The sequence below is a fragment of the Phalacrocorax aristotelis genome, chromosome 3, assembly GCF_949628215.1.
Source record: "Phalacrocorax aristotelis chromosome 3, bGulAri2.1, whole genome shotgun sequence".
Taxonomy (NCBI): Eukaryota; Metazoa; Chordata; class Aves; order Suliformes; family Phalacrocoracidae; genus Phalacrocorax; species Phalacrocorax aristotelis.
The window spans coordinates 92,419,083-92,443,372 of NC_134278.1; the positions used below are offsets into that span (position 1 = coordinate 92,419,083).

Here is a 24,290-nt window from a genome sequence, read left to right on the forward strand (position 1 = left end):
TAAACGAGTTGAAGATGTTGTTGTGTCAGCTTGAGGGTTTCTAATGTTATTTTTAACTCTTTCAGAGGGAAATGAGCACGCACATGTCGCCCTCCGTGAGCGAGGATGCCGTGCCCAGGCTGAAGCCCGCGCTAACCTCGAAGCTTGCATCCCGGAGTTGAGCACAGAGAGGCGTCACCCTGTGAAGGCTTGGTGTGTTGTAGCAGCTGGTGCTGTGAGGTCTGGCGGCTGGCAGCAGGGGGGAAGCGGCTGCTGGGGGGTTCCCTCATTTGCATAGCCCAGCCCCCTCCGCGTGCATCGGAACGCCTGGGTCCCCCCTGTGGCAGTTTTTGACCGGTCCCTGCCAGTTGGGTCAACGGACCCAGCGCAGGCGGCGGATCCCGCTGGGGCTCCTCTGCCTGGGGTAAATCCCTCGGTATTTGTGATTCAGAAGAGGTGAAAACCGAATCTACGGGTCTCCTTAGACAACCTTCAGGAGCTGTGGGCTGCAGATGGGGGGGTGCCCCCCTTGTCTGCTCCAGTGACTGGTCCCATCGCTGATCAGAAGTGGAACAGCTTGAACAGGTGAATCTGCCATTTCTCTCCTGGCCGTTGTGGGAGCTGTTTCGGGGGTGAGGGAGTACCTTGAACTCACTGGTTATATTGACGAACTCTCGGTTGCCTAAATATGGGACCGAGGCTGGCTCAGACATGGGTGTCTACATTAGAGACATCCATGCTTAGTCAGATGAATCCCACCCCAATCTCCTGTGCTCCTCATCAGGTCTATGACAGCTCTGCTGTTAGCCTTTACTGAAGCCAAGTACGGTTTCTGTCTCTTTTCTTTTTCTTTTTTTTTTCTTTTCTTTTTTTTGTTTTGTTTTCTTTTGTTTTGTTTTGTTTTTGTTTTTGTTTTTGTTTTGTTTAACAGAAAGGAAACCCAGTCTTAGACATTCATTTGCGGAAGAAAGTTTGTGTTTGAAGATCACGCTTGGATCTTCAACTAAGTCTAATTAGATGCCTCTTCCTCTCCTGTTCATCCCTCACAGGCTTGGGCACTGTCCGTTTGTCCTGTTTCTGAGGACCGCTGCCCAAGGCACCTAGCATTGCACATGGACAGCCTGTATCTCCCGTTGCACCGTGAATTTTGTTAGCAGGAGTGAAGAATTTTTAGGGTATAAGCTAACTGAATTGCACTGAAGTGAAAAAAGTGCTGTATAACTTCCAAGAGATAAGAACGGAATATAATTGGAAGACAAATATTTTCAGCAAAAGATGCTGAAAAAGCATCTTTGAAAAATTATGAGCATAGCGCTATGGTTTTTTATTTAGGATTTTTATATGTTTTAGATTTAGAGTTTGAATTTCAACAAATTGAGTTGAATTGGTGTGGATAACACATTCAAAGGGCCACGTATTTCTTTCAAAGAAGAATAAACAAAGTAGCACCTACAAAGACTGTTTTGGCTTTCAAGTGTTTTGTATTTTTGAACCCAAATCTGCAAGTTCCTGTTAAAGTGTTCTAGAAAAATGTCACAGATTGTATGATCCACCCTTTCTAAAAAATTATTGTTGATGTTGCTTAGTAGGGACGTGTTTGGGCTGAGGCCCCTCAAGACATATATCTCCTTTTGTTCAGAAGGATACCGGGCTGCAGCAGGCACCCAGACATCACAGAGATAATAGAGGATCCCGAAAAGAAGTCAGCAAGTTACAAAGGAGGAATGGGCAAGTAAAAGGCGAAAGCCTGAATCCCATCTGTCCTAAGCAATGATCTGCTCAGCTCTGGGCTGGTGGCACAGGCCACCTACAATTCAGGGTCTCGGGCACAAATCTTGCGCACTTAGGTGCTTACGTCCTTCCTCACAAAGGAAAAGAACATTAAAAGGAGATGCCTGTTACTTAGTTCAGTAAAGGGAAAAGAAACTTCTACTTAGGTCTGTTTGCCTCTTTTGGAGGCTGGACTTGAGCACAAAGGAGACGAGTGCCCTAGTAGCAGGCCGCTGAGCAGGCTGAGGGGATGCAGGGAGTCTGCTCCCAGGGAAGCTCTTCCACTTTGTATAATCTAGTTACTCTTGTACTGGGGGTTTGAAGCCAAGTACCCAGCAGGCACACCATAACTCTTCTCTCTCTCTCTCTCTCTCTCTGGCCCATTAATTGTCCTGATACCACTCCAGATCTCCTGAAAGTGGGACGCCAACTGTTAAAGGGAGATTCTCGCCTCAGGACGCCTGCAACCTCAAGCTCAGCCTCGCGCATGGTCCGTGAGAAAGCCACGGCTCCAACTGCAAATCTGAGTAAGTAGGGGATGCAGATATGGGACTATTGCAGGGAGCACCTCAGCCGCTGGGCTGTTGGACAAGGTGAGACCTGTGCCAGCCGATTCACCTTTTAGTGCCAAATGCCTTTTGATAGAGATGCAGGTCTCCTGGGGACTGTGGGGACATGCTCCTCCTCCATCTGGAAAAGACGGCTGAGCTCCTGGCGTAAGAAGGGCACTGAGGTTTAGAGGTCAGAGTTGAGGCAGGTATGGAAGATGGCAAGAGCTGTGATCTTTAGTAAAAAAAAAAAAAAGTCTTTTTTATATTTAAGAAGCTTTTTTTCTCTCTTCTGCTCATTCGTTATGGAATATGAGTCAAATAAGAGAAACCGATGCTACACACACTGCACGCTCTTAAGTATTTGTTTTAAAATATGTGTGAGGTCAAGCTGGAGCAGGCTTTGCAATTTGTGTATCTACTGCAGCAAGTGTTCTGCTCTTTCTGGCTGTTTTCCGTGGTTTTCAGCCCGCTTCACCTGTACGGAAGGAAATACTGTGCCTATGGAAAGGCCATTATAAATCTTCTCTTAGGAGATTTTTTTTTTTTCTTGGTGCTCTGCTTGTAATTTACAACCTGTATTATTTATGCCAATGTTGAAAATAGTTTTCTGATGCCCTGGTTAAAATATTCTGAACATCCTCCAGCTACATTCTACTATGAGCACTTCCACCAAACATCCGTTTTTATTTAAAGTAATTTTTCATGACATAACATGCATCATAGCCAGAATCCTGTGTTGCTGTTCAATGGTTTTCTTTACAGTTTTCCAGCTGTACTCCTCCTCCCCATGATAGAGTGTTGCCAGACTGATTAGAATACACAAATTGTATTCCCTTAATCTTCCTTCATAAACAGTGCCCTGTAATCCTGTCATCATTGTTGTTGACCAAATCAAAACATTAAAGAAAGCCTTTCTCTCAGAGTGAACAAAGACAATCTTCAATCTAAAATATTTAGAATGCTTAGAGATATTTTAAGGCTTTAATTAATGTACTTAATTTAATTCAATAATTTTAAAATTTATTTTTAAATTTTAAATTTTATATTTTAAATTTATTTAATTAAATTAATTTATTTAATTTTAAATTTTAAATGTAAAATTTTTTTTAAATTAAACACGGAAAGGATTTAGTTTTAATTAGGAATTAGTTAAATTAAAGCAATAAAAATATCAAAATATTTGTACCCCTTTTTTAAAAGAAGAAAGGAATTTGACAGTTTTCAAAATTTAAGCATCATTTCAGACAGAAAGTAGAAAATTCTGTTTTTCCATTATCTGGCCATGTTTGAATTAAAATCAGAAATAGTTTCAGTGTTCTCTGAACTTTGTTTTTTGGTGACCAAATCACTCAGAAATTTTTTTTTTTGTGCTTTAGAGTGACATCTTTTAATCCTTTTTGATCAGTATTGAGTGGATATGTCTCTATATTCCTTCTGTTTATACATCTGTATTTGTATGCAGGCATAGAAAGCTAAGGGAACGTCTTTATCTTAGCCATGCAAATCTGACTGATTTGGTTTCACTGTGGTATATGGACATTGGGGAAGTTGGTGGTTAATGGGCTCAACAGTGGAAACTCAGCCATAAACAACTAAGCAGGACCTTGCAGATAGCGGTGGCATTTTGAACATTTGCTTGCTTTTACGTACCTAGCTATATAAATCCTGGGGAAGCTGTGTTTTAGATGCCTTCAATCTCTTTTGGTCCTCACCTGTCGTTATGATTTCGAGATTAGGAAGAGCCTGGAAGAAGGGGGAAATGCATGCCCAGTCCCTGTTCCAATAAATAAACCACAATTATGAAAAGAAAATAAAAGCCAGCATCTGATAGAGCAACTAGACAGAGGTTGCCCAACTTTGCCCAAAACTCTAGATTGTAGAACTTACTTTTCTCAGGTGTGTTGGGTGCAGGGGTTAGGCAGGGTCTCCTGATGGAGGCAGGGGAGCTGTGGGAAATTCAGGCCTGTTTGGATTCCACTATGTATGTAGCAACGGGTGACAAAGACGTGCAGGCACCCTAAACTGGGTGAATCTGTGGAGGAGCTAGAGAAGGCCCTGATAAGCTGAGAGGACAGGAACCCCATCTCCTCCCCTGGTTCTTACAGCTGGACGCAGTGCGTGTCCCAGGTGGTGTGATGGGGAGATGATGTGCAGCCTCCTCCCAGTTCAAAGCTAAATCTGGCCCTGCAAATCCCAGGTGGATCCTTTCTCCAGTAAAGCAGAGAGCAGAAGAGAGCTTTCCTTGGGCTGCTTTTGTGTGGACCCTGATGTCTTTTGTGTAGTGTGAAACACCCACCCTGGTCTTTGGAGAGGAGCCAGGCACCGAGCTCCTTTAAAGCTGACCTGCTTCTAGGCATGCCCAGAAACAAGAGTTTCACATAGCTGAGACACTCTGCTGATTGAGAGCGGGATTTCTCAAGTGAGGTGGCAGATAGGGAGAGCGCTACTTCCAAAATTCCCCCCGTGGAGCTGGGGCCCTGGCATCCTTTCATAAATCCTGCTCCAGCCGCTGTAAGGTGGACATCGCTTCCCCAAGGAGCTTGAAATATATTACTTTTAATGTGTTGTAACAAAACAGTAGATGTACCTTATAATACCGTATCTTAGGTGTACTGTTATGTAAGCTGTGTTTAAAGGAAATGAAAATTCTGCAGAGTTTGTTTTGTATTTTATTTGGATTACAAGCCTTGTCTTGCTTCCATGTTGAGGCATTTCATTACAGGTCGTCTGTTCCTCCCTTCTGAAATTCTCTAAGTAACAGGAAGTTGTTGGCTTTCGAAGTCTGGGCACCTGGCACGCTGTGAGTCTTTGCTCAAGTTGGCAGAATACGGTGTGACCGCAAACCCTCAAGGATTAATAGGCTGGAAAAGCACAGGCTTCATGTCTGTCCTTAGTGTTCCTTAATGCTAAGAGTGCTACTGGGGGGAAAAACAAGCAAATGACAGCAGTCGTAACTTGACATTCATTGCTTTGAGACCCACCTTGTCTTTCTTTATAACTATAGAAACATAGTTTAGGCAACCAATCAATATACTGGGTAGGGTTTTACTGTTCGTTTCAGTAGATGGCACTTGATCTCTATTATTTTTTTGTAATAATTTCAAGGTGTGCGTTACAGTAAATGTTTGACTAGCTTTATGACAAATTTTGCTTTTGATCCTGGGATTGCAGGGCTGCTTAGTTAGTTACCTCTCAGATATATTTCTCATTCTGGTGGTTTTCTCTTCCCTGTTGAAAACATGTAAAACTGATTTAAAATGTTTTATGCACATTAGAATGAAAACCATGTGCCTTATATTAAGGGTGATTGTGCAAAAGCTTTCAGCTGAATCAGGTTTAGCATGTGATTTCATGCGTTTGCATATATGCTGTGGACACATACCTGCAGCATTTGCTGCTGTGAATGCATGCCTGCGGGGTTTGTTGCTGTGCACCAGCCAGCCTCTCTCCTCCTTGTGCATTGGACCCAGATTTAGGAGATGTGTTGAAGAGGCCTCTGAAAGCCCTCTGTTAAACTTCTGCCGCCAACATAACGGGACGGCTGGGATGTTGACCTAGTCTATGACTAGGTCATAGTGAACTATGAGTTCACTCCCTTTCTGTGTCCTGTTAAGTCATCCCTGCCAAAGATGATGTTTTCCAGCTTCTAAAAGTACTTCTGACCAGCCTATTCATTTCTAGTCAAGCAGACCAGGTAGTACTGCCAGGCATATGAGAAAACTCCTGAGGTGACACCACATGCTTCCTTGTTAAAGACTTGTCCGTAAGTGGATTTACACATCACGGACGTTTTTCCAAAACTGTCATATACAAGTTGAGTATCATGTTATACATCTATTGGTATTTCTTGAACCTCCAGTCTCAATGTTTCTAATGAGGTTGGAGTAGCAAAGTAGCATCCTTCCATCTCTGATCGAAAGAGCCTTTTGGTTTGAACAGAAAGATAAGTTGTCCAGACTGTTCTTTTCTCCATGAACATGTGTTCCCCCAACAGAGGTCATTTCAGGATGAGAAGGGAAAATTGCTGGCAGCTGTTCTAAAGTGGTGTTAGAAGAGCTCAAACTGCATATAGAATCACAAAAAATAATTAGGTCAGGCTAATATCCGTACGAAGAATCTCTGTAAGGTACATAAAGCAGGAAAAAAACTACACCTAGTAATGCTCTTTGTCTGTTCCAACATCTGCTCGTGGCTGCTCTGCAAATCCATGAATTAAAAACAATGAAGAAAAATGCTGGCTCAGGATACAGTGATATGCAGAGTCTACATGATGGCTCTCAGCCAATCTCAGTAATTAGTTTGTAGTGACTGTTTCTAGAGATGAGCTTGACTGACTGTGGTTTCACAGCACGCACAAGCCACGTTCCATATTTATTTTGAGATCTGCAGTGCTTATACTTTGCATGAATGCAGTTCAGATTACTACCAAAGCTATAGTATTTAGATGAGATTGGAAAACTGCTTAATGAGATAAATTTTGATTATTTGAAAACAAACTTTCTTCCAAAGTAAGAAAAGTAGGTGAACTAGATGAGCAAAAATCAAGATGCATAATTAGTTTAGATCACACAACCAGCAGTATGAATTGAGGGGATCAAGTAAAATCAAGTTTAGATCTAAATGCAGGGAAGCAGGATCTGCGTTGAAGTTCTTCCCCAAAGTCTTCTGCCTGGTATTGAGCTGGAAGTCTCCTCACCCAGCAGGTTTGAACAGTTGATGGTCACCCACACTGAAAGTTTTGCTCCACGTCTTCTCTGACTGCATGTTTGCCAGCTGCCAATTTATCAGCTGTTACTGCGCTGTGCAATCAGCTGCAACATGATTAACAGATCTGTCTGATGAGAGAGCACAGGCAAGCAGTCAGGTAGATGTCCACCCAAGAATGATAAGTGATAGCTTCTTTGGCCAGCGCAGTGGGATAGGGGAGGGGATGCTGATGCCAGGCATTGCTGTGCTCAGGTTCTCACTGTCATTCTGGGAGCACAACTTGCAAGTCTGAGCTTGATGACTAAACTGCATATAAAATAAGAGGGGGTGGTTAGGTACTACAATCCAAGATTCACAGCAGAGAGCATGCCAGGCAGGAACGCACCTCTCCCAGTCCACAGGAGAGGCCAGAGAGGCGTGCCCATCTCCCAGATTTGGCCACCTACTTGTACCCTGCTTGCGCCCATGCACATGCCTCACATTCACTCTGAACCTCTGTACCAGAGCCAGACCACCTCTGTGAGTGCCAGCAACCAGCACGTTTCATTGCTTTGAACTATGGCCAGCACTGGTGCTACCACCCACCCTGTTTTGTGTGGCAGCTGAGCAAGTAGAGCTTGGGGAAAAGATCTGAGTTCAGTGCCCTCCTTAGACCAAAGGAGTTCAAATCCACACCTCTCACAAGAGTTCTCAACCACTGCAACCTACAGAGCATCTTCAGCTTCCTCCACTGGCTTTAGACCTCGTGGTAGTAGAGGGTATCTGTCGGACATGGGCAGCGGCAGAGCACATGGGAGCAGCTTCTCTGTCACACAAAGAATAGAGCAGTCTACGTGGAGGAGAGTCCTGGTCTTTGCTCCCAGGATTATATCTGCATTTACGCAGTTACTGTTGGATGTGAAATTTATAGCAAAGTGCAAGGCAAGAGTCTCATGTATAGTAATAGTAAATCGCATAGTAAGTCAAAGGCCAGGGACTGGAACAAAAACACGCTGTCAGCTGAGCTTGACACTGTGAATTGAGTACATTCCCTGCTGGCAGCCTTTGCCCTCAACATGGGTCATTTTTTAAAGGGTGTTATCTGAAGAAAAGCCGGAAATGCTGAAGCAAGACTTCATCACTTCTGTGCAGCTTCTTTTTCTTACATTTGTTCGTGCATGTGAGCAGTCTGGTTTTCTTTCCTAGATTGCTTGTGGTGTATGGTTATTGTGTGGATCTGTGTAAGAAATGTATATACTGGCTCCATATACATACGTACGTATGTGATGCTGTTGCATACTGTCCTGGCAGACCAAGTATACCTAAGCTGTTCTACCTTGCCCAGCCAATTGCAGTGCTGTGGCAGGACGGTGTTAGCTCCCTAAGCAGTGGTCCTCCAACCCATGGGGCAGATGTGCACACACGTCTGACGTACCGTCACTGCCTTTTCTGCCTCTGCCTGGGTTGTGCCAGCTGGCACTGCCTGCACTCCTCATCATGGGCAGCACAGCATGCAGTCGTGGGGTTGCAGGCTCCCCTCTCCCCTCCTTGTCAGCTAGAGCTAGGTGACTGTAGTGGTGCTGTCAGGGCAGCAAGGAGGCTAAAAGGCAGTGCAGAAAGCATGATGCTGTTTGCAGCACTCTCTTAGCTCAGTGCCGTTGCCCACTGAGCAATAAAGTGCAGGGACAGCACTTGATACTGCACTATTTCACTCCAGTGTCTTGCAGGCAAGAAGCAATCCTGGAAAACGTTGCAGTACTTTGTTGGCCATCACTGTGTTGTTCTTCCCGTTGCACAGAGCGGTGCACAGCTCTGCTCCTAGGGAGTGGGCGTGCTGCTGCTTGTAGCCTGCTGCAAGGTGGGCTGGGGCCAGAGTGACGGGCCTCTCAGTGTTGGATGCCACTACGCGTGGCATGAGCGTTTCCGTCAGAGCATAGTGCCAAGTTGTCTTGCCTGCCAGCACTGTGACACTGAGTGGCCGCAGCATGGAAATATATGTATGAATGAATTTCAACTGAGATCCCGCTTAAGCTGATGACTCAATATGTGGTATCCTTTGTGGGAAATGTTGGGTAAGACAATCCTCTTAGTCAGGGGAGTCTCAGATCAGGGCAAAACAAGTGTTATAGCCAGTTCAGACAAAAGAAATGGTTTTTGAGAAATGGCAGCCTCTTTCATGGTTAATGCTGCTTAGGTGGGTTGTTCTGGGATTTAGATGTGTGAGCTTTCGCAATCACATTGTCACAGCGACAAACCTAGTCAACTGGGGTACAAGCCGTGCACATCACCATCAGTTCTGCAAAGGATTTAAGAAAGACTGTGCAGCTGAAGGTTTATCCACCCCAGTGGGGGATGATGGTATCTGCAGATGCATCATGGAAAATATAGCAAAAATGGGGTTCATGGAAAGTCTGCAGCTGCTGGCTGGGGGTGTCTGTGCGTGAGACGGCGCCCAGAAATTCTCAGGTGAGAGATGCTCCCCCCGACCAGCTGTTTAAAGGATGTTGGAAAGTTATTTCCATTCCCTCAGAATAAAGTCGTCGTACAATATTGTGGCTTTGCAGTGTAAGGCCCAGATATGGCTTTGGACATCTGCCATTTGAGTGACAGACTGAAAAAGATCCTAACTTTAGGGTGGGTATTTTTCCAGGTGATAAGACTTTCTTAGTAGCTCTACCTACTACTGATTGTAGCAAAATGAAAGCGGTTTTCCCTGTACATGCCAGGGCTTGGGAAATAAAAGCTGTGATCCATAGAAAGTCAGAAATCAGGTAGATGGCTTAACACCCCAGAAGCACTTGAGAGCTGCGCGTGATTATTGGATTGATTTAAGGCTATTAGAACTGCTTTACTGTCCTTCTGTGTGCCACGAGAACCTGCATATGTGTGTACATACGCAGACACATATACCCTATTAGCCTATACACATTTATATGTGCATATGCATGTATGTGTACATCGTCTCAGAAACCAAAATGGAAGCGGCTTTTCCCCCAGCGCGTAGTCTTTTCATATGGTTTAAAGCAAGCGAAATCTGCAGTGACAGTTGTGTGCTGCTGCAGGAGCCATGTGAGCAGCCTGATTCTTGTATTGACGGCTGTAAGAAAGCAAACAGGTTGTCACAACAAATGTTCCTAGCCGTGTCCTAAAAGGGCTTCTTTAGTGTGAGGGGTTTGTGTCCAAATGGTTTTTCTCTGCTCTTGTTTAAGTGCCACTTCTGAAGAAATGTTGCAAATCCAGAACAAATCACGTGCTTGACATCAGGGATGTTGGAAAATTCATGCAACTGCTAAAATTCACACAGGATGGGCAAAGGGATGATGCCTGTTGTTCATTGTGATTTTTAAAACAGCCTTTGACTTATGATTTCCACTGTGTTTTTACTCATCCCTTTTCTTTTCCAGGGATTAAAACCAATTTTAGCTCTTCAAGCAACACAGGCTGTACCTCAGTGCCTGAAGCCCGTGTGTCGGCTGCTGGAAGCAAAAGGTCTTTTTCTCACAAGTAAGCAAAGCAATTTTTCCTGAAGAGTGAGAGAGTTGCTAGTGCAGAGAGAGACTACTATGTAAGGTCTTGCAGCTAATACATAAAATACCACTAGTGTGAGTTTTGAAACAATTTGGCTAACACTATGCTCTTGGGCAGCACTTACCCTGATGAGAACTGTAATATGAGAAAGGGGAAAAAAAAGCTATATTTTTTGAGACCAAAACATGTCAGTAGGCCAGATCAGCCGACAGGTATTTTTTTTGTTGTTTGTTCATAACAAGTATGGGAGATACCCTCAGGTAAGACAGAAAAGACTTCAGCTGGAGTGGAGGAGGAGACAACTGGGTATATGTTGCTTAACAGCAGTACCTCTAAGAAGTTAACCTTAACCTTTTGGTCTTATCACTGTTTTCTCTTTGTAATAAACTGTCAGCTTGGCATGTCCCTTTCCAGGTCATGACCTTATTTTTTGTAGGAAGAAGTAGACAATATTGCCTTTGATGCTTTTGTATTCAACACCCTTGCCCAACCTTTCTGTAACTAAAACTATATGCAAATAAAAAAAAAAAAAAATAAATCAGTTATCTATCTAAACAAATCTTTCAAGAAAGATTTCTGTAAGATTTCTCCCTATCATTTGTGAAGTGCAAATCCAGAGAGCTTGTGAATGCGAGGGTGAGGACATTTGGGTGGAGCAGCGCACATTGTGCTCCACCCACAAAATCCCTGCTGGTTACATTTGTTGGAGCAGGTGCAAAGAGTTCAGATTGACAGGACGGGTTTCCTGCCCTTTGTGGAAGTGCTGGCAGGTAGGCCAGGCCGGGACTGGCAGTGGGATACCTCTATGCTTAAGTCACACAGATGTCTCTGAGGTCGGAGTGTGCCCCAGTGCACAGAGATCGGCAGAATGATGCTTAATGAGCAGTTTCCTATCTGTGTCATGAGACTGTTAGAAAAATAAACATTACCTAAGCACTCTCTAGATTAAATCTAACCAGTAAAGGTACTGGACAGGGGTGTGTGTGTGTGTGTGTGTGAAAAATACTAAGTATAATATGAAGCCCTAAAATCACCTTACTTGCAGTAAGATTCTGTATCATTGCATGTATTTCTGTGCATTTAAATGTAACTTTAAATTAGAGCATCCTGACCCACTTAATTAGACAGAAGTCCTCTGTAATAATGCTCCTTCAATTGCATTGCTGCGTTACGCACAGTCTATGTGAATTCTGCCTCACCCAAGAGTTGATGCTGTACTGTACGAAGTGGAAGGAGAGGTCTCCTTTGCGATATGTTCTCTTTTAACTGTTTGACTCAACTTCCTCTGAAAAATCTCAGTGTTGTCACAAACCACAGTCCAGCACTTCATTGTAAAATAATTATAAAATCACCCAAACCACAGCAGTGTGATGAAGGTTTGCAGCAGCCACCTTCCTTATAAACTGTTCCATTTTCAGAGGAGGGACGAAACCAAGTTAGGGAATCTTGAGGAGAGTTCTTGCTTCATAGTGCTGTGGTATTTAAATTTTTATGTTCAAGCCTCTTTGGTTGGCTGGATTTGCCTTTTTCTTTTCTGAAACCACCCCGTTCATTACAGTTTAGAAGAACAAATTCCATGAGAGGATGTAGGTAGCAGTGTAGCAGTGCAGGAAGACAAACCAAGTGAGCAAGCGAGGAACCCACCTTGGGAAGCTGTGCTCAGAGCACCTCAGTCCTTTGGCAGTTGCCAGCAGCACAGATACCAGTTGCTTTCAAGCCCACAGTCGACAGTCAGGTTATTTAATAAAGAGTGGGAAAAGAAAGGTAGATACGTATGAGGGAAACTGGAAGGAAGGAAGGAAGGAAGAAAAAAATGTGTGGTTTTCTTTGTCTATTTTAATACTATTTCAGCCTGCTCACAGTAGGGTTTGAACTATATCTAAGCAAATGAATGGTCAGGCATTGGAACAGGCTGCCCAGGGAGGAGGCAGAGTCGCCATTCCTGGAGGTACTTAAAAGATGTGTAGATGTGGCACCTCAGGGCATGGTTTAGGAGACTTGGTGATGTTGGGTTGACAGTTGGACTTGATGATCCTAGGGGTCTTTTCCAACCTTAATGATTCTATGGTTCTCTTCTATGATTCTATGAATAGTTGACAGTGGCAGCAGAAGCACCCTCTATGCCAAAGAGAGAAAGGAACAGTGGCTCAAACAAATCTGTTTTCATCACACACTGTGATCCCTCAGGCTGCTTGCCAAGGAGCATGAAAGCAGTCTTAGAGCAAACCTCCACGAGCAGGCATCTCTCTGCAGGTCTGGCCAGGGAAGGCTGAAGCGTGGTTCTTTTGGCACTAGCCCAGGCTGCAGTCCTCTCATTACTTAATGGAGTCAGAGGTTCAGGGAATGTGGATGATCTGGTGGAGTCAGTGGGGACCGTGCTAGCCACAGAGAAATGTGAAAATGGCCACCATTTCCCTAGATCACATAATTCAGACTGAGAGCCCCACAGTCAGTGAAAGAGTGTGCAGTGGCTGATGACTTCAGGACTTTCTTCCCGGCCACTCACAGTTATCTACCTGTTTTAGTGTGTAGACAACTTTGTGCGTGAAATAAGACACATAATGAGTTGTGTGATAAAGATAATCCAGTATGCTTTAACCATGTTGGTTCTCCTCCAGTTGTGGCCTTCATGGTCAGAATAATGGATCCTTATCCAACAAGTCCAGACCCAGCCCACCTGCTTCCCGTGAAAAGGCCCCTTTGTCAACACTGAGCAAAAACCAGCCGAGTCCTGCGAACACCCGTCAGAATTATGGGGCTTCTTTAGCCAGCAGAAGCAACTCAGGCTCAAACAAAGGAAGTGACAGCAGCCAAGTGACGAGGCAAGTCTTTATTTCAGCATCCTGGTGTTCAGCACACTGACTTACCTTCTCTGCACTCAAATGGGGCATCAGCTGGTTGTCTGGCTTGCCAAAGGGGTCGTGTTGCTCCTCAGCATGGGTGTGACTCTTCATATTGGTGGCTCGACAATCAACAGTGTGCTCTATCCCATGTAGAAGTTTTACTGTTTCAGTACTGTAAAATTCAAGGTTACTTTTAGTCAAAGCACTTTGTAGCTGGTTTTCACTCCAAGGCAGGCTCCTTTCCGTGGTTTTATGCTGTCAGTTCTCACGTGGCTTTCCTGGTTCTTTCACAGAAAGGTCCTTTCTCCTTTGGAGAGAGTTGGGTGGGGTTGTATAGAAAATATTGTATGCTCGGGTGAAAATTCACCCTGCCCGGCCTTAGGTACCTCTGCGTGCAGTTTCCTCTACAGGGAAGAAAACTAATACCTGCGGGAGCGTGCGACAGGTATTGCAGAGAAGAAATTGGTTGTTTCTCTCCCTCCCTTTCTCTCTCTTTCCTCCCACCCCAGGCAACTCAACAGCCAAGCATGTCAGATACACACCTAAAGCTAGACAGGATTAATGTAGGTTTCAGGGTGCTCAGCTTCTTAACTCACATGTGGAGCTGAACTCAGTCTGTACGCTTCCTTACCTGGCTGTGTCTGCAGCTGGGTGCCCTTGCCAATGGCCCAGCTGCCTGCTCTTGGGCACCGTTTTGGGTGAGGAGATGGCTAGGTGTTTTAAAGTTAAATGTCTCATTTGAGGTAATGGCACTGAAAACAAGTACGATAAATAGTAAATTTTGTACTATAGCCACAAATCAGCCATTTTCTCAAGTACTTTGATTTGCCAGAGGGAGTCACTTGTGTGGACACTGAGGAGCCCAAAATGAGTCAAGCGCCATATCAGTCTATGGGATGTGTTCCTTTTTGCCAGGACTGAAGAACTGTAGGAGTGATGTTATGTGATGGTGTGATGGTTTTTTTCTTTTCAGGCGATCAGGGAAATCTATTTCTTGTGGTCACAATTGCAGCACTAAGCCAGAAAATCCGGAGCGGTATTTGACTCCTCTGCAGCAGAAAGAAGTTACAATACGGCATTTGAAAAAAAAGCTGAAGGAATCCGAGTGCAAAGTTACAGAAAGGTATATTTCACTTCAGAAATAAGACTGGACAAGATTTATTCAGGAGCATTAAGGGATGGGAGTCCTGATCATTTGTACTCTTTTCTTGACCATGTAAAGTTTTCATTAAGAGATTTGAAATATGATCGGGCTGATTAGGTTGTTTTCAGGTATTTAAGGTTTCATTGTGTGCTCAGTGAATATGTACCGTGCACTTTCATTACAAATATGGCTGTCTCTTTTTCCCTTTTTTTGAACTTTCCCGATAGAAGACTTTCAAAGGATAGTTCTTCACCAGCCTACTTTAGCACTGAGACCTTTTATACATAAAAAAAGTTCCACCTCACTCAGAAAATACGACCAAAAATGTCCCCCTTTTCCCCTAATGAAAGAAAAGCTCTGACACAAGCTAGTGTGCCCGCTTGTGGTTTTGTTGCTTAGATATGGACTTTTTTGCAATAGCACTTTGTATGGATGCTAAGCGAAGAAGCAACAATGTACATTACACAGCAACAGATGTTGTCTCTTTTACTAAAGCTGTGCTCTGAGAACTGGCTTTCCAGCACACACAACCCAAGCGGGCACAACGGGTTGTTTGAATGGAGCCCCAAGGTAGAGTCCCAGGGACCCCTTGGTCCTGCTTTGGGTGGCCCAACATCTGTACCTGTGAGGGCTGGATCTCACGCAGGGGGCCCTTCTCCCCACTTGCTTGCAAGCGAAGGCAGAAGCCTCTGGATCCATGCTGAGCTGGGGGGGTGCAAAGCAAGCCGGGTGCAAAGCAAGCCAGGTGCCTGCAGCCCTGAGCCATCCTGCTGTCTGAGGCCACTGTTGGCTCTGGCTATACGTGACGAGCTGCTGGCAGGCACAGGGGACACATCCAGGCAGCTGTTTGTCATTTCCTCCAGGGTGAGGCAGTAGATGAGATGTCAAGCACTGTACTGGTTGGACCTAACCCAGAGGCCACCACTTTCACCTCAAAGTGTCCAGGATCACAGCATAGCCCACAAGGCTGCTGGCTGTGTGGCAAGGTTGGTGACTCCAGCTAGGAATCAGCCAGTGTGTCTTGGCAGCCAGCTGACATCTCTGCCAGTTCTCTCAGAGGTGGCAGCAAACGATGCATGGAGGAATTTGCTTCTTCCTTGGAGCATCTTTGCAGCATAGCCACCCCAGTGAGGTGGAGCCTCACGTTGACTCTTTAACTAGGCAGTCACCAGAATTGTTACGATATTTTTATTTTGCTCCAGGGAAAGAGAAATCGAAAAGCTCAAAGCTCAGGTGGAACATATGAAGGAAGACTGGATCGAAGACGAGTGTAATCATGTGGAGATGGAGCTGAGCCTCTTGGAAGCAAGGAGGGAAATTAAAGAACTCAAGCAAGTTATTGAGAGCATGAAGAACAGCTTGGCTGAGAAAGACAAAAAATTTCAGAAATACTTCCTAGAAATAAGCATTGAGAACAAGAAACTGGAATCTTTGGTGTCGAGCATGGAGATGGCCCTGAAGAGCTCTGTGAGAGATGAGCAGCGCCCGGAGTACACATGTGACTCTGAGGGCAAGCCGTTGTGTACCACGATGCCAGACAGCCCCACCACAGAGGACCAAGCTCTGGAGGAGCTGGCAGATAGTGGGCTGTTTCTTCATGAGGACACAGCTAACGGGACTGATTTATTTGAAGAGAGTTTGACCACCACAACCCCTGAGTTGAGTGAGCCAGCTCCCTCCAATTCTACTGTGAATCAAGAGATGCTTGAAAATGTTCTGGATGAAAAACTAACTTTTTCCCAGGAGGAGGAGGAGAAAGTCAGAAACATGATGGTGGAGCAGACCATCCAGACTGATGTGGTGCCATATAGCCTAGAAGGGGAGCAGTTCATTCAAAACATGTTCAGAGCTCAGAGCTCAAGATGCCTGTCCTCTAAGCCCGCCTTCTTCACTGAAGGAATTGGGTCAATTTCTCTTGAAAGCCTCAGTGATTCTGGTATCGTTGTGGACTTAACTCCAGGTGAGCCAAACTCGACCATCCTTTTGTCTCCTGTGACACCTCCATGCAGGAAGGTGGAGCACGGAGTTAATGAAAACCATTTTGTGAAAGAACTTGATTTTACAGAACCTCATGATGATGAAGTCTTTGGGTACGTCAATACTGTTTCTCAGACAGGAATAAAGAAGAGATACTGGAGCAGCAGACTCGCCAGCGATCTGGCTGTAGCAGCCCCTGTTGTACCAACTATCATGCGGCCTTTCAGTACTCATGGAGCAGGAACAGATCTCATTTACAGTACTAGACCATTGTTTTGCAGTTCTGTCCTAGTCCACCGTTTTGCTCTTGACTATTTGATTTGCCCTATAAATCGGTTTGAAAACATGTTACTTGTTTCAGAATGGAAAAGGTAAAGCCTTTCTACAGGATGTTTGTAACTGGTGTTTTTTGAGAGTACTGCTGCCTACAGAAATAGTCCTCCTGCTCCCAGTCACCATGTTCCCCACCCCCCCACCCCACCGCGCTGGTGTCTTTCTGGTGCCAACATATCTGCACAGTGAACATGACCAGGGAGATCAAGGAGAATACAGTGAGTTCTCTTTCATGTTTGTTTGCTGAATGTTAATTTGTTGTTTGTTAAGCTCAATGAGTTTCCCTGGCTGCTTCACTGGGCAAATATACCAGCACTTTGCACTGGCTCAAGAGTAGCGTGAGACGTGCACGGGAGCAAACGGCCAGAGAAAGGTGGGCTATTTCTTTAGGCAGCACTAACCTAAAGCTTTTGTGAAATTACAGTGTTGAGTGACACGGAGGCTTGTTCCCGCTAAGGATGTCACACATGTATTCCAGAGAGCATGCTAGTGTTATCCATTCGTTGTCCAAAGAGTCAGTTCAATTTAGAGGTAAACCCCCTATTCCCCAGGCAGTTTCCAGCACATTGTTTGTTCCTGTCTTGTGTAGTGTTCTTCTCAGTTGTACAATTGCTTGAGTGTTTCACTGGTCTTGTGTGTTTACAGGGACTGTAACCAAAAAGGTACTTTGTTGAGAGTCTTGAAACGTGTTAGAAATATAAGTATAGGTGTAGGTACAATTTGAGTGTTAATGTTGTTTTAAAGTTTTAATGTGTTGGAATGTTGTAGTCATATGAGCCCTTTGAAATGTATTGTGCTTTAGCTTATTGTTTATTTAAGTGTTTTATTGTAAATTACCTTTATAATCACAAGTTCAATGAAGCCTGTTAGAAATGGTAAATGTGTGAGTGTTTTATTGTAGCAAAGCCATATAAAATAGCCGGTCTCAGCTGAGCTATTGGGCACAGGCAGAGCTGGCGGAGGCACTGTATCAGGGCATAAGGAACCATCAGGACCCAAAGAAGAGAATTCTGCTGAGAAAAACTTCATTACAGCTCCAAGCATAAGCACTCAGGCAGAGAAAAAGGCTCCAGTTGGTCGGTGGACACACATGCCACCTGCATGACTGCACCCATGCTGAGTTAACAAATGCAAGTGCCTAATCTTTAATTCAATGCAATCTTCCAGAAGCTTGTAACTGCTCATTTCTGTGCTGCCAGGAGAGTGTCAGTCTTCCCGGCATTTAACAGAAGTCCAGAATACCTTGTTTAATTAACCTGAGAGCCATGCAGTCTCAGTGTGCCCGCTGAGATGCCACTGTGACCATCAAACCACAAATTCTTCCTGTCCAAAACTTGAAATCCATGCATAGTTCAGAGGAGGGCAATGCTAACCAACAGGCGACATAGCGGTGTTTGCCTGCCTCCACCCAACCAACCTTTCAACAACACCTCTGGCCGGTTAAACCTCACTGGCTTCCTGTTCTCCCCTCCAGCAAAGCAAGTGTAATATTTCTCTGTGCAACCCAGAGCAGAAGAAGCCTGGTGAAGCCAGACAACGCCATGCACTGCCCTGCCGCTTTGGGGAAGAATGGAGTTATTAGCCACAAGGAAGGAGGAATAGTTGGCCAGCATGTGGGGAGCATTTGCAACACTCAAGAGGGTGACATGCACCAATGCTTACAGAGGCAATTCAGAGACCTTTTGCATCCTTGTAATGCCTGGGTTCTGAATTACTTGTGTTTGCAACAGATTCCCTAGTGTTCATTAAGCATTTCACTAAGGAAGAGGAATCAAACAGGCATGTTGATGTAACACAGGCTCCAAGAGTTCACAAAGATGAGAACACGAGAGCGCCTTGCTTCCTCTGCCAGCAACTTCCTCTTCCACGCTCACCTACCTTGTTGGGTTCCTGCAGGCCACTTGACTTGCCTTATGACACTACTGCAATACATAGTTGCTGCAAAGTCACTTTCAAAAGCTTTTCTTTTAAGTACCTGGGCACAAGGGCCAAAATTAATAGGTTGGCGGGTGGAGGGGATGGGACTGGAACACATGACACAACATGCCTTATTGCTACTTCAAAGCATGTCTGTTCAAGGCTGAGAGCGCAATATTTTATATGGGATTTTACCATCTTTATCACAATTTTGGGTTTCTCTTTAACAGCCACTATTGTTTAAGTGATCTTTGCTTTGAGTGGTGGTGAAATGGAGCACAGTTTAGAGGACTAGTTTAGATCTTCAGTTCTAGGAGAGAGATTCACCTGTGACTACGTGGGTGTCTTTTGCAGCAGGCAGGCAACAAAGCAGTATGAACCTACACTTACATTTAAAATGTCAATAGGCTGAACTCATTTCAAACCATGTTTTGGACGTGGTCCATGTTTAAGACACAAGGCGCTAACACCAGAATAACGTCAAAATTGCTTCTTGCCCTTAAAAATCTTCTGTCCGCTCAACTCTCATAAGTTATTTAACTATGCTCAGCAAGAGAGTTCCCGTCACATTCCTGATAGAAGTCCGTGCTCTGATCTCTACCTGAAATACAGCTCGCTTCCAAGCTGCCGCCTTTCCTCCTCCATCCTGCAAGTATGCAGACAGCTCAAGGTACCCTTTGTAAGAAGAGGCCTGAAGTACCACGATAAATGCTCCAGTCCCAGACTTTGTGGGGCTGGCCTTTGCTCCCCGATCCACAGAGGCTATCCCAGCTGTTGTGACAAATGTACCACCTTGATTTTTCCCCATCTAATATTTGGCTTTACTCTTAGCCATGATTCACCTGGATCCTGCTGCTGCTGTATGGAGCAGCCAGGGGAGGACCATTAGCCTCCAAAGAGTTCAATAAAACCTCCTCCTTTTTCTGAGTTGAGAAATTGTTCATACCATACTGAGGCAAGAATTGAAGTCTTGCCTCAAAGTGTGCAGGTGGGGAGGACAAGCAGGGCATAGGTTAAGGGTCAGGTAGCAGGTGGCTGCTTGAATTCATGCTTACAGGGTAGCATAGGAACCAAGGCGGCTCCTTCCCTGGTTGAAGCAACACCTATTGATAATCCCATTATGCGTTTCTCTATTTCTCTTTCTAATCCAGGCTCAAAGAAGCCTTTCTTTAATATTCAGCTGAAGAGGTACCCAACATGCCTCTCAGCTGCTGAAAACACCGAGGCACAGGCACTGCCCACCGCCTCACCAGAGATTCACCTGCATGCTTACTTAGGTCCACCCACTCACAAGGCTCTTCTTCACTTCTGATCCCTTCCTCATTTTGCCTTCTTTCCCCCCCCAAATCAACTACCTCACCTAAATCCCAACCGCTAGAAATGCGCTAAAATTGAACCACTGTTTTATTTATGTCCTACATGAGCAGAACAGGGGAGCATTTTCCTCCAAAACCCTTCAGACAAATGAACATGGGGCATTGCAGACACAAGCAACTGTAGCGCAGGAAAACATATGAAACTAATGCATGCTGTTTTGACATACAGACTACTAGCTACGAGAGCACTGTACCCTTTCTGGCATTATGTCAGGACTTGGTAGAGTAGATGGGAGCAATTCCTAGAGCAGTTGTGCTCAAGTACAGGCAGGGAAATGGAGGGAAGAACAGCAAAACAGTGTGAGTACGCAGCAGGAGAGGGCAAAGCAACGCAGGAGGGCTGATGTGCAGGAGGTGGCAGCACCTAATCGTTTTTAAAACGGCTGAAGGCTCAAAAAACGCGAGCATTCTCATGACGCAGTCAGGGGCTTTGTTTCTAACTTCTTAACTAGCCAATGTTTTGTTATTTTTAATAAATAACATCTAGTTGCACCTATTTTACATTGTCTCAGAAATAGCAATAGTAAGCACTAAACTAATTTTTTTAGAAAGATGCGATGTCGCTTCCAACCTAAACTAGGCAACAGGTATTAGGTTTCCCTGCCCTGTGTCAGCAATAGGGAAAGAATTACGACATGTGCCTCCTTGCTTCATCGGTGTGGTTAAAAGGACAGACACGGATTGCTATTAAAGCTTATTCACAGACTTTCTTCTTATCTCCAATCCACCATCAGATACTTTAGAGGTGTGTACTAGGAGCAGATTTGCTTGCCATACTGCTGTTCAGTCTGGACAGACTGTAGTCATCGATTCTACTCCAGCCAGAACACTTGCGCAGAAGATACACACAAAAGTGCATATTGTTGCTTTCTAAAAGGTATTTTAAAATTTCACATTTCTCAATGACTTCTTTAATGTCTAAAAATTGCTGTCAAATCAGTTGGTCTGTGCAAGGTTTTAAGCAGCATGACAAGCATACTAAGTATTTTTTAAAACTTTTCTCCATGACAAAGGCCATTCAGAGTAAGTCTTACTGTCTTTACTTTCTCAAGTACTTCTCTTTTAAGCAGAACTTGTGTCTTACAACTTAGTTAAAAATTCTATTTTTCGAGGCAGAGGTGATCTAGTCCCCCCGCCCCTTCCCATTCTGTTACAACTTCACAGGACCCTGGATACACAGGGAACCCGTCTCAGGCACAGGATTTGCTGTCCTCACTCATCTGCCACAAGACAGCCCATGAATTCAGGGATAATAGCATCCGCACAGCAGAAGATGCAGGAGGTATTCACTGAAGTTCTGAGCTGCACCTAATAACCACATGGACCCTCCTCCTCCCACACACCTTGCCCTCCAGCAGACATTAACTTTTCTTCTTCATTAAACTACTGTTGTCTTCTACTGCCTATTTACCTTGCACGCTTTTCTGACAGGAATCCCACTGTAAATACATACAGTAAGTGTACAAAAATGGAACCTGAGAAGTGCTGTTAACTGAACTGAGAATTTTCACACTTAGATGTATTCACAGGAGGACACCTTTTTTTCAGTTGTACTACCTATGCAACAAGTATACAGCGTGAGACTTTTTTTTCCCCGTAATGTAGGAAGTAGAAGAATTTCTGCTAGAAATACAAATTTACCAATACAAGTAAGCAATTGAATTGCTCCCCTACGTTCACAACATTAGCCTTCATAAGAAAGGAGCAGCACGCACCACTGCTGTGTAGCGATGCCCCTGCTGTTAACCACTGTAGTGTTGTAAAGGGGCAAGGTAGCACAGGGGCTGCAAGTGACAAAGTGACAAGAAATCCACTTTTGTGTTCAGCTGTAACTTGTGTTCTACCAGAGCGTACTCTACCAGGAGTACGTTGAGAGTCGTGGGTCACCTTTAACAAGTAATTTTCTTCTGCACGCGTCAATATTATCTCCCATGGAAAAATGTGAAACATTTATAAATACCTTTATGGAAAGGCAAAAGCAGACATTCTCGATCAGGCAGGAAGCAAAGGGTTCTTTAAAACTGTTTAATTACATGTTTTGGGTAAGCATAGACAATACAGGAGATTTACCACACTCTTAGGTATTTCCATTCTTTTCTCTAGGCTTGAACTATTCATTAAGGATGTCTTTCAGTCAACATCCTTGCTCAATCACTTTTGCTGCAAAGAAGGGTGCTGGAATAGGACTATTGCAGGAAACTTCATTCCATCAAGGCATGATTTTCTGTGGGCTTTTTTTCTCCTTTAATAACCACCTACTAGTCGTTGAAGATATTCGGAGAGAACCCTGCCTTCCAAGATGCCCTGAAGAATGTACTGAAACCAAACGGTTGGAGTCCTAGAAATGCTGCAGCCCTAGAAATACTTCAATCAATACCAATATGTATGTTGTAGAGCTGAAATTCTCTTTTTCATTGGCACTGTGCCACTGATGCCTGGCTTGTGTCCGGACACTTCTACATCAGTTTTGTTTTCTTCTTCTTTCATTAGCCTTTGGGCTTCTTCCCCCATTTTCTTTCGTTGCTGCGCTGCTTCTCTTTTATTTTTCTCCCTTTCTGCTACCTGTTGTTGTCTGCAATTAAAGAAAATGTGAACTGCTAAAGAACACGAGTCCAATTTTCAGCATACTTTAAGTTCCTGTCAGAAATGGGTTATAATTAATAATTTGCCCAAATATTTTGCAATCTAAAAGCCACTCAGTTCTCAAGGATTCAGTGTGTCAGGGAGAACGTAGGACAGTTGTAAGGCCCAGAGCTATTTAGACAAATCTAATGCTTCAAGCAACAATACTAGCTGTCTTTTTCAAAATCAGACCAAAACAATTTGACTTGCCTAGGACATTGGCTTGTGTCCCTCCTTCCCCTCAGCAGAGGCATCAGAAGCTATCCTCTTTGTAATGCAAGTACTACAAACATTTTCTTCATGATCAGATGAGGTGACAACTTCTAATGTTCCTTTTCATGTATTCAGCATCTGTGTTGTATTCTATTGCTCAGTACAGATAGAAACAATAGCCTTTAAGGAAAAAAAAATTAAAGTCTACAGTTGTGTATCCTTTTAGCATTATTTCTTATCACTGCTATAAAACCCCAGACATCATTACCTGCTAGCTCAGAGAATCTGTCGACAGAAATAGGTTTCTAATTTCAACAAATACATGGCTGACTAGAGCAAAGGAAAAAAGTAACCCCCAAATCCACTTGTTTTATTCCCCACTTCAGCTAGAACACATCACTGAGTGGCGCTGGGGCAACAACTGGATCCATACTCCAAGTGGCACGTTGCAGCTCTCTCCTCGATTGCATAAGTAGTAACAGAATGATGTTAGGAGGTCGCTGCCGCTTCGCATTCAGTTTATTAGATTAGAAAAATCTGTCAAGCTGCTTGCAAGAGGACTTAAAAATAAAAATGAAGCTTCATTAGTTTGAAAAGGTGAAATTTAACACAGATTCGGTAAGAATAAAGATGTGCTTATTAAAAGAGAATCAAGAATTCTCATTGACAAGGCCGTAAGGAGTTAACTTTCAACATGCCTAAACTACGCGTGCGCATCCACATAAGTGTGTAAAATGCAGAGAATTAAAAGCTGTCATCATTGGATGCAGCCGTGTCTGGTAGATGCCAACTATGGACAAACTGGGCACACAAAACTTAGAAGTATTTGAGGTACAAAGGCTTCATATTATCTTTGGACTGGGCAGGACAGGAGAGGGACTGCACTTATTCAGTACCTTCACGGTTTCCCTTCATTGATTATTAATGGCCAGAAGTTTCCCTATGCTCTGTTAAGCTGCTCTGCTGTCTGTCATGGAAGAATGAAATTAGTAATTTGCATCAGGATCTACCTCCCAAGTTAACGGAATTCCCAACGGTGTTTTTGAGGTGATGTCCCACTGTTGTACATTCCACCAGAAGGCCAGGTAGGTGACAGTGCTGTCAGTCTAGCATATGCAGAGAAATAATGTTTGCCACTTTACAGTAGCAGATTTTTGTATGTTCCCTGCACCTCTGAACTGATGCAGAAAGGAAGACGGTATATGCGCACTAGCCTGCATGTAAAGGCAGCGGCATTCCAAAAAGCCACATGAGGCGTTAAGCAGTGCTGCTATTCATTTGCAATTCTGAAGCGAGGATAGTCACAGCAGATCATGTTTCTGCCCCACCCTATAAACTGCACAACACACAA

General features: G+C 44.2%; 1 protein-coding gene across 1 annotated transcript; it reads left to right on the forward strand.

Annotated features, from left to right (window-relative positions):
* Nucleotides 1–15,923: 15,923 nt before the first annotated feature.
* Nucleotides 15,924–17,691, forward strand: LOC142055797 (syntabulin-like). The gene is made up of 2 exons (XM_075089877.1): nt 15,924–16,882; nt 17,219–17,691. Exon 1 carries the CDS (start codon nt 15,945–15,947, stop codon nt 16,851–16,853), a length of 909 nt encoding a protein of 302 aa, XP_074945978.1. The 5' UTR covers nt 15,924–15,944; the 3' UTR covers nt 16,854–16,882; nt 17,219–17,691.
* The last annotated feature ends 6,599 nt before the right edge of the window (nt 17,692–24,290 follow it).